The 13,727-nt window shown below is 45.4% G+C and overlaps 1 protein-coding gene across 3 annotated transcripts in view; it reads right to left on the reverse strand.

Annotated features, from left to right (window-relative positions):
- Positions 1-13,727, reverse strand: part of CCDC149 (coiled-coil domain containing 149) — a 103,772-nt gene that overhangs the window by 18,348 nt on the left and 71,697 nt on the right. For 2 of the 3 annotated variants that reach the window (XM_055326677.1, XM_055326680.1), the window contains exons 8-11: positions 12,746-12,830; positions 10,550-10,694; positions 1,763-1,839; positions 331-363 (exon numbers count right to left, since the gene is read on the reverse strand). In XM_055326677.1, the coding sequence (XP_055182652.1) occupies positions 331-363; positions 1,763-1,839; positions 10,550-10,694; positions 12,746-12,830 (340 nt within the window). The remainder of the gene's footprint in view (positions 1-330; positions 364-1,762; positions 1,840-10,549; positions 10,695-12,745; positions 12,831-13,727) is intronic. The other variant, XM_055326679.1, reaches the window with a different exon arrangement.

A 13,727-nucleotide genomic window follows, 5' to 3' on the forward strand; every position in this document is an offset into this window, starting at 1 on the left:
GGTTTAAAAATGTCACAAAGCGATGCCTTGTTGTGACATCTGGGGAGGCCCCACTGTTTTTCCTGTCCCCCCACTTCGTGTCTATGTGGAGGCCAGGTACTAAAACAAACACGGCCGTGGCATAAAATCGATTTAGCCAGGTCCCTCAAAGCTCATTTTACCATTTAATATTTGCCGGGTACTAATTGAATTCTCTATTTCAATTGACTGTTCTAATCAGAAAAGTGCAATGATACATAGAGAATGCATTTCTATTTATTTACATGCGGGGATGACATTAATGCACTGCAGATATTAGCCACAAACACAAATATTTTAAACAGAACATACTCCCGAATCCTACTGAAACATTGTAGCTCAGGCCTTCAGGCAGCAAAAAAAGAGGAAAGAAAGAATTGTTAATGCATAATAGCCATTCCAACCCAGACCAAACAACACCAGAGAGAGGAAATTCTCAGCGTTCCTTTACTTATTCAACTTCCATCTTTTTACATAAATTGTAGAAATAAAACATCGTGAAATTTCACTAAGTCATTTGGAGAAGGGGGAAAAAAAATCAAAACTCCAGTACATGCACAGAAATAGCAATCTGACTGCACAAATAAACGATAAATTTGCCTGACTGTGTTGAAATTCAATGCAATAAAAAGAAAGGCCTTCAAAGAAGATAAGGTTTTAACGGCATCAAAAGGTTCTCGTGCAAAATGGATCATTCAAATCCCCAGAATGGCACTTGCCACTAATTAGTTCTGTTAGGTCTTTTGACATCAAGTTCAAGGAATCTCTGTTAAAACTTCCAATTTATGAAATGCACTTGCAGGCAACCTAAGGCAGCTATTCAGATTTACATTAAGAAAACCTGTTGTTGTCCATGTCCCTATGGCAATTTTCATTTCTCGAACATTACAACAGGGCAGCAACTGATATGATTCAAGGGTAGAGGAGGCTGGTTTGTGCAGAAAGGTTAAGTAACTAAAAATATATGTACAATCCTGCTTCCAGGGAAAGGGAGGGGGTGGAGAATGATAAATACAAGTTTCTGGAGAGTGTAAAGAGAAGGGGAATAGAGGCTGGGGGGGTCTCATAAAGGGGGTATTTATTAGGATAAATATAGCTAATTAAAGTGAAACAGCAGAGTTTCCTCACAACATGTACAACTGCAGGAAAAAAAAAATCTCCAAAGGGAATTTTTATTTTAGAGCTGCATAAAATGGGGTAGGGGCAGAGAGGGGGGAGGAAGGTTCTTAAACTCATTTTTACAGTCATTTTTAGGAATGATAATAGAACAAATTTTTGTCAGCATATTTATTTTTAGGTGTGATTCATTCATTTTTGGGGAATGATAATTAAATAGAGCACATTTCTGTCAGTTCTTATATTTATTTTTAGGACTGATAAGTAAATTGAACAAATCTCTGCACATTCTTATATTCAATTTTAGGGATGATAATTCAAACGAACAAGTCTTTTTAAGATACCTATGGGTAAAAAAAATGAAACAATTTACTATATTTACAAAGGTGAAAAATAAAACGTACACATAGACAATGACAATTTCTGAATTTAGGCCAGCAAGACGTCATTGTTTCACAGATGAAAACTTGCATATTTACTGAGTTTTTCTGATTTCCTCAAAATTGATGGCTTCTAAGTTTAAAGTGCTTATAAATTTCTCAGTAATGATCTTCAAATAAAAGGATAATTATGTGAGGGCTGCCTTTAAAAAAAAAAAAGGAAAATAACTTTCATGAAGTTGGCTTACCTGGAAGACTCCACAAACCAGAAACTTCCAGAGTTCTTAATTTTTTCTCCAGTTCAGCCACCCGATTCCCTAGGATTCTGGAAAACGGGAGAAAATGGCAACAGACAAATGAGCATCTCAGAGAAAAGGTTTTCAGATTTAAGGTGTATGTAGAAAGCAGTGTGTGTGCATGTGCAAAGAATATATATGTACAATATATAATATATTACACACATACACTGTTGAGAGTACTTATGAAAATATAAAGCGAATGATTAAAAAATATTAAAGTTGCCATTCAAGTGAGTCCTTTGCCACAACGGTGGGGAAGCTAAACAATTATTCCATCATTGCCCAAATGTCTTACACAATTTCTATTTGGGAGTTGCTCATTGCTAACAACTATAATTCATGGGGCACCTGGGTGGCTCAGTGGTTCAGCATCTGCCTTTGGCTCATGTTGTGATCCTGAGGTCCTGGAATCAAATCCCGCATCCAGCTCCCTGCAAGGAGCCTACTTCTCCCTCTGACTGTGTCTCTGCCTCTCTCTGTGTGTCTCTCACAAATAAATGAATAAAATCTTTTTAAAAAATTATAATTCATTTTGAATACCCTTAGTAGTATCACACCTGATTCTTTGAGGGTAGATCTGAGTTCTGGAAAGAACCAAGTCTAACAAATAAGATGGGCGAACATGCTTGGTAACGTGGTGTTGAGTCAATAAAATAATAAGATCTGCCTGCTTAGACCTAACCTGTGTCTTACTGATCTCCACATTCTTGATACCTAGCAGGATGCCTGGTTGACAGTAGGTGCTCAATAAATATACTTGATTAAAGAAAACGGCTTTCCTTTTCTCAAGGCTTGCAATTATCTATGGAAAGAATGAAGAAACAGGCATTTCCAAAGAACTTCCAGCAATTGCAGGATCGCTAGAAGAATTACATCGATTTCCAAGGCGACCATTCTGACACGTTGTGGCATATTATTTCTAGAACGTGTGTCCGAAAAGATTATACTGTTTACTCTTGGAAGCCAAACTTTGTATGCATGGAAAGACATAAACGTGGGCAGGTATTTCCCCTCTTCCACGCTACACAAAATTAAACATGGTTGGGAAATGATTTCATAGTCATCTAAAACTTCAATCATTTTCCTTTGGCCTAGAAATTGAAAAACCAGTCTTTATAGTATTTGGGGGATTTTCTTGGTGCTGCCGTGCTAAAATGACACGGAAATCACCTTAAGAGCAAAGTTTCAATTCCTTTCAGCGAGAGAAATCAGAAGCCAGAATTGTTCTCCTACCTCTCTTTATGTTCCAGAGATAGCTGCACACACCCACATACACACAGAGACATGAATATGTATATATCTGCACATATATATATGGCTTTGGATTCATCCTTATTTTACCTGAATTGACTTGCAGCATCTTAATTAATATTCCCTTTGAGTTCCCAGAAAACTCTGACATTACTATATGTGGTTTTCTTCACCTAGGCTTTTCCTTAAGTCTTAAATTCTGCCTAGACTTTATCAATTACTTTCAATTTTCACCCTATTTGTTGGGTCTATTCTGCTTTCATGTCTCTGACCCTTCAATAAACACCATTCCTCGTAATCTCGCTTTCAATATTTTGCTCAGACCTTCTGATCCCAGCTCCCTTTTCACCAGCTGATGGGTTTGAGATGCAATCACAGCAGAGTTCAAGTTGATGCCTGTTTCTTAACGAGATCAGATCATCTGTATGTGGCTGCCTCTTGGAAACAAAAGATAAGGCTTAACTCCTCTGTGTATGCTGAAGGATGCCATCAGAGCAACGTCTGGAGGCGTGGTGAAGAGACATTTGGGTTTTTTGTTTTGTTTTGTTTTTTTGTTTTTTTTTTTGTCTTTTTTCCTGATATTCGCAGACAACAGAGCCCTGTCTCTCAGGAATGGACTGAGGCGAACTTGCTGGTGTCCTGTACTTTGAGGGACCTGCCTGTTTGTCAGTGGTGACTGCTCTCTTTGGCCTGTCACAGGCATCTGATACGGAGCTGGAGGTAATAAAATGGACCCAATGGGAGTTGTGCTAGCAATAATAGTAGCAATAACATTATTTAAAACAATAGCAACCACACTACTGTTAGCATGAACAGCGAAACTAATCTTTCCTGGGTCCTGGCCATGAGTCCGAGCCCACGCTGAACACCTGCTGAGCTTACGTGAGCTCATCTGACCTGACAAAAACCCTGCAGTGCATGTTGTATTATTATCCTCTTTTTTTTTTTTTTCAAATGTGGACCCTAAAGAACAGAGAGGTTAAGTAAACTGCCCAAAGGCACACACTTGACCTCTAAGTTGTGTCTTTTGCCAACCCTCAGTCCTCTCCTCCAATCTACTCCACTCCTGTCATTGGGACACAGAGGCACAGAAATCAGTTAACTTGACCAGAATCACAAGCAGAACTCAGCTGGTGATGCGTCTGGATTTGAACCTACAACTCAATTTCCCGCCAAAGTGCATGGTCTTAACCAACATCTCATAATGGGATTTTAATTTAGACAAGCATTCTTGCGTCTGGAGCGAGTACTCTTTAAAAACTGTTCACAGTTGGAAATACAGATGCAGCCCGGCTGACCTGTGATATGACCCAAGATTCCTCAAATGACAAAAAGGCTCTTCCTGATTGGCTTCAGACACGGAACAACCATGGCAGATGGTGCACTGAACGTGGTGTGGTGCAGCCGAGGGAGATGGTAATATGCACTGAGAAGGCAGTAGACGAGGAACAGAGTCCACTGGGCTCAGTCTGACCAATGCAACACCCAATTATCGAGACTGTAGGGGATAGCAAAGAGAAGCAGCCTGTGTCCCTGTATTGGAGGGACTAAAAGTCCAGTGGCAGACAGACGTACACACAAAGAGACACATGCACGTACAGAGCCTGTCCAAGGTAGGAATACTATTTCTCCATCACTTGCTCTCTCGCAGGTATTACTCTAAGCACTGCACAGGTATTATCTCCCTTGCCCCTTGCAACAACTGATGAGGGAGCCCTTAATGTACTTAGTTTATAGATGAGAGAACGGGGATTCAGAGAAGTCAACTAACTCGCCCAGGGGCTGGGGGGTGGGGGCGGGGAGCCCAGAATCAAAACGTCGGCCTGGAAGTGCACAAGTACTTCAGCAGAAGCACAGAGTGGGAGCGAAGTAAATGAAAGATGAATCCAGAGTGGTTTTTAAGGACCCAGATCATGAATGATCTTGTTGCCAAATTGAGAATGGTGAGATTTTTAGACACTGGCAACAGTGAGATATTGGAAGTAAAACCTGCACAGAAGCAGCATAATGAAGCTTAGGGGAAGTATTCTCGATGCAGAGTACAGAATGGACCGGAATGAGTATGAGTAGAAGCAGAAAGGCCAGTCCACAGGGTAATGTCCAAGTCAGTTCAAAACAAGCCAGCGGGAACGTGGGAAGTCAACCGAATGGAGTAATAACACGGAGGGAGGTGAGGCGTCTGACAGCTGGCCTCGTGGCCGAAGGAAAGTCTGGGAATGCGGAGGTGAGCATGGAGGCTGGGGTAGGTCTGCTCACCGGCACAGTGTGAGAAGTCAGCAGAACTGGGCCCTCGAGTATCTCCTGTGAAAGGCAAGAAAAGACTAGAGAGGCGCAGCTGGCCAGGGAAGAGGAGAGCCGGGCAACATGTGCCTGGAAGCCAAGGGGAAAGAGATCCAGGTGGGGTGGGGTCAATACCGTCTCATTCTGGAAAGTGGTCACATGGGATGAAAGAAGTCCACCTAGAAGATGTGCCTGGCCCTTGAGAGAGATGTTTCAGGACAGTGGAGGGGGCGAAATCCAGAATCCAAGCGACAGGGTTGAGAGAAGCAGACTCGGAGCAACTTGTAAGCAGTGAATACAGATGACTCTTCAAGGAGTTTAGCAGGGAATCGGAGGAGACAGCTAGGGCAGTAGCTTGAGGCATAAACAGGTTTGAGAGAGGATTTTTTTTTTTTTTGTAGGATGGGGGAGATTTTAAGATAAGGTTTTTATTTAGCTGTGGTTTGTTTTAGGAGGGATTTCAGCCCATGTCTACCCAGGAGTCTAGGAAAATCCTCAAGACATCAGGCCTCCAGATAGGTGTTTAGTAGTAGTTTCTGATAGTAACAATGTCATTGGGGATCTGCAAAGGCCGACCTAACCCAGGAGCTGGCCACCACTGTGTGTCTACTTCCTGCTCCCCAGACAACACGGGGAGCAGAAACCCGAGTGAGGGTCCTTGGGGGAGGGCCCGTCCTAAAGAAGGGATCGTGGCTCTTCCCTGCCACCACCTCCACCCCAGGTGGCCTTCTTTTGCATCTCTGCTCTGATCCATGACAGCTCATGCTGCTACCAAGATCTTGAACTTCCAAGCTACCTGTTGATAAGTCACAGGAACCTCATCCCTTCTTTAGCAGAAGTAAGACAACTGCCAACTCTCTGGTGACGAGTACCTCCAGGAAAATGCCTATTAATTGAAAATCCTCACAAAATATAAAGTCTTATGTGGATTCACCAGTTCTTCAAGATGGCTCCCATTTGGGCTTCCCAAGGTGTGTTTTGGGGGAGGGGGGTGACTGTCAGGCAGGGGAAAGCCAGTAGGGGGAGCACAGGCCTAAAGAACAGGATACCTCCATTCTCTCATGGAATGCTACACCGAAATAAAACTACTGCATTATCTTAGTTACAAAAGGCTAAGTCAAGGGGAATCACAGCAAGCAGACGGGATCCAGATTCTATTCCTAGCCCCCGCTCTGTTTGTTGTATAATTAGTTTTTTTACATGCCCCCAAATAAAACATTTATTGAAAGTGTGAAACCAAAGGCCTCCTAAGTATTAAAAATGGCACATTAGGTACTTTATGTACTGATGTGAAGCAATCTTTAAGATCTATCATTATGGAGAGAAAAAGAAAGGTGCAGAACAGTGAAACGACTTTTTTTTTTTAAATGAATACCAGCTATCACTTGCAAAAAGGAAAGAAAGAAAGAAAGAAAGAAAGAAAGAAAGAAAGAAAGAAAAGAAGGAAGAGAAAAAAGAATATCTATACTTATATAAACATACACGAGTATTTATATATGTCTGGGTAAACATATTACACACTTACTTACATATGCATCCTTGGAAACAGATACGTAAGTAAGGAATGGGGGTTCCTTCCAGGAAGGGGAATTGGATGGCTGAGAGATGGTAGTAATTTAGAGACACATCGTTTAACATTTTAAAATGTGAACCATGAGATGCTACAAAATTATTAAATAGGAGTTACAAAGGACAGGGTGCATTACAACAAAATTAAACCTGAAAAAACAAAAGCAAGCAAACAAAAAAAAAAAACCTCAAAATTAAACCTAGTATAACGAGCATGTCTGTTTTTTTAAACAGAGGGTGAGAGCCCATGGAACGTAGCTATGGGCGTGCTGGTCACAGAGGGTTATGGCAGGAACGTGTTAGGAAATCAGTCTGTCTGGAGAGGCAGGAGCATCGGGCTGACGGCCTGGGGGTACTGAGCAGGACTCTGCTTTAACAGTCCAGCTTTTCCCTGAAACCAGTATCACACTACATGTTAACTGCCTAGAATTTAAAGAAAAAACTTGAAACAAACAAAAAAAGTCAAGTCCAGCTTTTTAGGGGAGGTTTGTGCCATGCTCTGAACTGTAGCTGGCGGGCAGGTGTGAGAGCGCTGGGGTGGGCGGTGGTAGAGGGCCCGGGGTCTGAGGTTGGAGGGTTGATGAGGATGGGGTCTCCCCAAGGAAGAAGGGGTGACAAAGCAGAGGGGGCAGGGAGGGGGTGTACACTGAAGGCCCACGACAAGGACCTGAAATAAATACCAAATCCATGAAAACCGTAAAGTGTATTAAGGGAGCAAGAGAAAGGATTAGATAATCCATTCATTAAATAATCATAAGCACCCATGTGGGCTCAGCACCATCCTCCCCACTGGGAGAGAACAGTGATTCTGACGGTGCGCAGGGCCCACCCATTAAATATTCTTCGAATCATACTTCAAATGGTGGCACAATATTCTGTCTTATGGATTTACTATGATCTTAACCAGTCTCCAACTTAAAAACATTCAGGGGGGCAGTGCCTGGGTGGCTCACTCAGTTAAGCATCCGACTCTTGATTGTGGCTCAGGTCACGATCTCAGGGTCGTGAGATGGAGCCCCGAGTCAGGCTCTGTACTCAGCGCAGAGTCTGCTTGAGATCCTCTCCCTCTCCCTCTGCGCTCCTGTAGTCTCCCTCTCTCAAAATAAAATAAAATGCAAATAAAAACATTTGGGCTGTTGCTGTTTTCTCCTCCCTCTTATAAACGAATCCATGGTGAACCCCGTATGTATGAATCTGAGGGCATCCCACTGAGTTTTTCCTTTAGGATAAGTTCCTGGATGCACAGGCTGTGGGTCAAAGGGCACAAGCACTGTGAAGGGTCTTATAATGTACTGAGGAACAGACGGCCCCAGGTCTGGATTCCTTGAATGTGAAGGGCCGAAGGGATGTGGAACCTGTCAACCCAGCAGTTGGAAATGTGGGTCCTGCTCTGGATGGCGAGGTGGGGACAAGAGCTGTGAGGAGAGCCTGCAGAGAGTGAGAGGCAAAGATGGGGGGGAATGAAGTGCCCCCACACACCCCCCGGCGGGGTAAGGAGAGCAGGAGACCTGCGGAGACCTGGGGTGGAAGTGAGAGGTGTGGAGGGAATCAAGGGGGTGAGAAAGTCAGAGGAATCCAAGGAGGTGAGTGCAAGACAGGAGCTGGGAGGCAGAGAAGCTGTAAAAGGAACAGACTCAGAAAGTGGGGTTTGGGGGTACTGGGGACCCCAGAAGGAAAATTGCTGTGGAAAATTTGGGAAGAGGTCTTGGGAGGTGTTGAAGCGGGGGTGGTCTTTCTTTCCTGTGCACGGCATCCCCTGGGGCTTGCTCAGATCTAAGAACCGGACATTCCTTCCAGAACCGACCCCCCCACCCCCACCCCCACCCCCCCCACCCCCCACCGAATCTGCATTTCAAAACCAGTGCCTCCAAGTGATTCTGACACGGAAGTGTGTGCCCCCCCGGAACACACTTTGAGGGGGTGGCCGCTGAAGCAGCAAAGGTGGCCCTCTTGTGCACAGAGATTCTGGGTTAGCGGAACTTAGGGGGGAGCTGCACGGCTGGGCAAAGGCTTTGGGGGTCCGGGGAGCTCCGTGTGCTTTCTGGGGGAAGAGCAGGGGCCAGAGGAGGGGCGGGGGGAGCAGGTGGGAAGAGGTGCTCACAGGGCAGCCAGGCCCAGAGGAGGGAAGGGGTGGGGCCCGCCAGGCTGGGGGGCCAGGGTGTCTCCGGAGACAGGAGGGGAGGGTGGAGGGCCCGGGTTCGAGGGGAGAGTCATTCTGGGGGCTCATGGTGCAGAGTGTCTATTTTCTCAGTAAACCAGAAGCCCAGGTTACCTGCTGGGAACCCACTGGGGCTTAGAAGGCCCACGAAGGTTTCAAAGAGCCCCAGTGGGTGCTTCAGAGGGAGTCAGCGAGGACAGAGAAGGCTCATGCGGAACACCACCGGCTGCGGGGGAGTCTGCCTGGATAAAATAGACCTCGTACCTATTCTGGGGAGATTTCCATTTCTTCTCCCTCCCCTGAGGAGTATCTGCATTTTAGCACCTGCCCATTTCATTCCTTGGTTCGGGGTTTTCTTTTAAAAGAATTTCTGAAAACTTCTGTCAATAAATTACCCCGTCATCCCGCTGAGATTGCGAGACTCCCTCCACTGCTCTCCGCCTTCCTGTACGTGTATCTTCATCCCCGGCCATCTGCCCTTCACTCCCGGCTTCTCTTTTTTCTTTTTGGTTTTTACAATACTCTCCATCATCTTCCAGCCCCCCCCCCCCCGCCCTGCCTGTCGCCAGGACACCGATCCCACATCCCTCCCCTCCTCCTGGAAGCCCAGCTGATCCCACATCCCTCCCCTCCTCCTGGAAGCCCAGCTTCTCAGTGCCTGCTCCTGTGTTCGGCGCCTTCCTGTTGGTTCTGTGTGGAGGTGTTAGAAGTGGGATCAGCCACGTAATTTGGGGGAGCCCCCGGTGAAATGAAAACTCAGCCCGCCTTGTTAAAAAATGACTAAGCATGTCAAGACTATTGGACCAAGTGCGGGGCCCTTCGGAGTGTGGTCGCTTGTCCTCAAAGCCAAGCCCTGTTTGCAGTGTCTGTTGCTCTTACTGCCTATTCACCATGCTCTGAACACCTCCAATTTTGCCTGTGTCTCACACTGCTCCTATAACTCAGGGGAATTTGCCCCACCTCGTCACTATACTTCTAAAAACCAAGGGAGAGCCTGTATTTCAATGGTTCCCGTCACACCACCTCTTTTGCTTCTCTGGAAGAGACATGACACTCCCTCCTAGGCCCAAGTGCCCGTGGAAGTTGATGCTTGGCGTTCCTGCTAGACAGGACCCCTCAAAGTCATGCCATAGGTTACAGTGGCCCTGAGGGGTACCCCCCCCCCACGAGGGGACCTGCAGGGGAGGTAGGGCAAGTTACCCGCGCAGTTGTACTGTCAAAGCTGTGTGTAATAGGCTCAGAGGGAGTGTTCAGTGTGCAATGGCTGGTAGTGTGCCCCCACCCAACTCTGGAGAACTGCTAAGATACTGTTGTGATGCAGACACGTCATTCCAGTTGAGGAAGCTTCCTTCCACACCTAAGGGCTGCCCTCCCCTCCCCAAAGGCCTGCAGTCCCACCAGGCTGCCACCCACGGCCGGCAGCCAGCCTCCCACATCTCTTCCGTCCACCCCCCGCCCCCAAGGGTGCAGCCACCTACTTGTTGGTCTGCCTCTGGTGCTGGATGACCATGTTTTTCTCGTGGATCGTCTCCAGCAGGGCTGTTGCCAGAGACTTCAGATCAGAAATGGACTGTGGAGTAGCCGGGAGACTGCACCCATGATCCTCAGATAACAGATCTTGAACTAGGGGGGATATAAAGTTTGCAGCTCAGTGTTAAGTCCTTCGGGAACACTGGAATGCAAACCAGCGTCTGTTTGTCCTGGATAATGAAGCTGGGAGAGGCTCCCAGCTTCTGAATGCTATGATGTTATATTGCAGACTCCGTTTCAGGTGTCAAAAGTAAAACAAAATAAAATTCAGTGTGAGGGTTGAGCAGACACAAAGAAAGTCTCATGGACTTTTATTGGCAATTTTTTAAGGCGATAAGAATCTTTTGCATTTGTCTAGTATTTTGCCCTTTCAAAACACTTCCAAACTAACTCATCTGAGGCCCCCAATTTAAAGAAAAACCCACCTGGGAAGTATTATTTATTCCCATTTCATGAACAGGAAAGCAAGGTGGTGACGGATTAAAAACATTAGCTGAAGGTCACACAGCCATGCAAATATCAATAACTCTGGTCCTGAGCTCCTTTGGGGCGGTTTCCTACAGTGTGGTATGCTCAGTGGACGGCGAGATCACACGGGACGTTATTTCAAATGCAAAATATGTTTTGTGTCCGCATGTTTTTAGAAACTAAGAGTCACCACAAAAAAAAGATACAACTTGTACTCCGATCAGACAGAAAAAAATAAAATCCCTCACTGTATCTCTGATCATTTTCTATATGCCTACACGTAGATACACCGATTCATACATTTTTCTTCTAGAATGGGAAAAAGCTCTTCTTCTTTCACTTAACCCTATTCCTCCATCCTTAATATCTTCTAATACGTAAGATGTAATGGCAGCTTGGTAGCCCATATGTAGATATACAATAATTTATTTAATTCCTGCTGGACATTTATGTTATTTCCTATGATTTTTTTTTTTTGGTGGCTCTAATGTAGGAAGAGCTTTCTTGAAGCAGTATGCTTTCATACATCTGTAATTACTTCTTGCTGCTCAAAGGGGATGAGTTCAAGGTTTTTCAAAAGAAGTTGCCAGAGGTTTTCCAGAAAGGCTGAGCCAGGCATATGGCTCTGCTGTGGCGACTGAGTGTGGCCAGCATTCCCCACACCCGTGATAAGTAAGACTGGGCCTCGCCCTCCAAAGATGTTTGGCCATCAAGGGTGTTCAGAGCTAAAACTCACATGGGCCACTTCACATTTCTGTGAATATTGTAGTTTTCTGTTTAAAAACAATTCTAGGGTATTCTTTTTTTCTTTCTTTCTTTCTTTTTTTTTTTTTTTTTAGTGGAAAAACAGAAGTTGCTTGGAAAAGTGCCTTGGTTATCAGGTTGGCTGGAGATTCAGCACTTTTATTTTTCCTAGCCACTCCAGCCCTGATTAAGACTGCCACATGATCGTTGCTGGTCTGCACAGCGACAACCCGAAAGTGGGCCAGTCGGGCATGTTCAACCTGAGGCTTACGTCGAGAACTGAAATCCCAAATATTAAGTGTCAGAAGCAAGCTCTCTGCTATTTATTCCCCTGGACTGTTCCTGGAAGATCATTATTTTTCATCAGAATCGACAAGGAGGAGGAACAGAATTGCAATCAATAAAAGCTTCTTTGAAATAGGCACATGTTCTATGATAAAATGATTTCAGCAGCTGTGAGACTTTTCTATTCTGGTCACAGAGGCCAGAAGAAGGAGAAACTCGATGAGGTTGGAGCATGTACTCAGGGATGCTAAAGCGGGGGTCAGAGCAGGGAAAGCATTCCTGAAGGAAGAGCGCAGTATAGGGGAACAGATGCGAATGGGGTCCTGTTATTAGAGACACATCTAATGCAGCGGTTCTCAAAGCAGGATCCCAGAACCGGCAGCAGGGACCCTGGGAACTTTGCAGAAATGCATATTCTCTGGGGGCCCCAGTAGACCTACTAAATCGAAAACTCTGCGGGGTGTGGAGGGAGGGGGCAGTAATCTGTGTCTTAAAACAAGCCCTCCAGGCAATGCTGATGCAGGCAGAGGTTTGGGAAGGGCTGTTCTAAGAATCACCTTGGTTCCCAGTCCACAAACAGAGCTGTGGGCCCAGATCTCCCGCGAGTTCTGTGGTCATAAGAGGTCCCTCCAGAGGACACACTCTACCTTGCTTTGCAGACAGGACTCCAGTCAGCGCACTGCTGCTAGATTTACTCTGGCCTTTGGAGTTCTTCCGTCGCTCGAGAGCATTCTACAGCAGCATGGGGAGAAAATACAAACCTCTATCAAAAAAAGCCAAATAATAGAAAAATACCTACTTGTAGGAGACGCATTCCCCCCCTATCTGGCACACAGGAACCCTTGCTTGGCAAAACCCCAGCGCTGACCCAACTTTTAAAATTCTGAGTCCCTGTCAAAGAGTCCTGAAATTTATGGACCTGGTAGAGAGTTTTGTGGGTTTTGTTTTGTTTTTAAAGTTGGTGCCCAGCAGAATGACAGCAATTACCTTCTCCTATATATAAAAGGCACTCGATGTGTATTCATTAAATTAAATCAAGCCTGAAGCAAGAACTCCATCTAATGTGTGAAGTCACTAGTTATGGAAACCCCTTCTGAATAGGCATGAGAGGGAGAACGGGTCTACTTTCATTCACCAATGCCAAAAGATCGTTATTGGCCTTTGGAAGGCTTCCGGTGGCTGGGCTGGAAAAAGTCCTGGCCGGTGAGGACGGCTGCCGTGGACTCAAGATTCGGAGGTGCACGTGTGCCACCCGAGTGCCATTCCTATCACGGGCCCTCACGTTAAAATTGATAACGCCCTGTATAGCCAGTGCTTGGCATATTGAAAAGCCAAATTAAGGCTGTTAAACGAATGCATACACACATTTTTTAAATGTATGTATTAATTATACAACTTCAAAAGCCGTATTCTTCTTTGGCTCCATGCGTATATATATATAGACTGGTGTAGAGTGTGGCCCCCACAGCGTGGAAAAGGAAGAGGAGCACAGAGGCTTCTGAGCAAAAAGCTAACGTCGAAAGCCAGGAAAATGAGAAGGTTCTCCCAAGCATCTAGACTGCTGTACAAGTGCACCCTCAGGAAGAGAAATCAATCTATTTTCAAAGCAGAGAAGCCCAGGAGATGTTT

The sequence above is a fragment of the Nyctereutes procyonoides genome, unplaced genomic scaffold, assembly GCF_905146905.1.
Source record: "Nyctereutes procyonoides isolate TBG_1078 unplaced genomic scaffold, NYPRO_anot_genome, whole genome shotgun sequence".
NCBI lineage: Eukaryota > Metazoa > Chordata > Mammalia > Carnivora > Canidae > Nyctereutes > Nyctereutes procyonoides.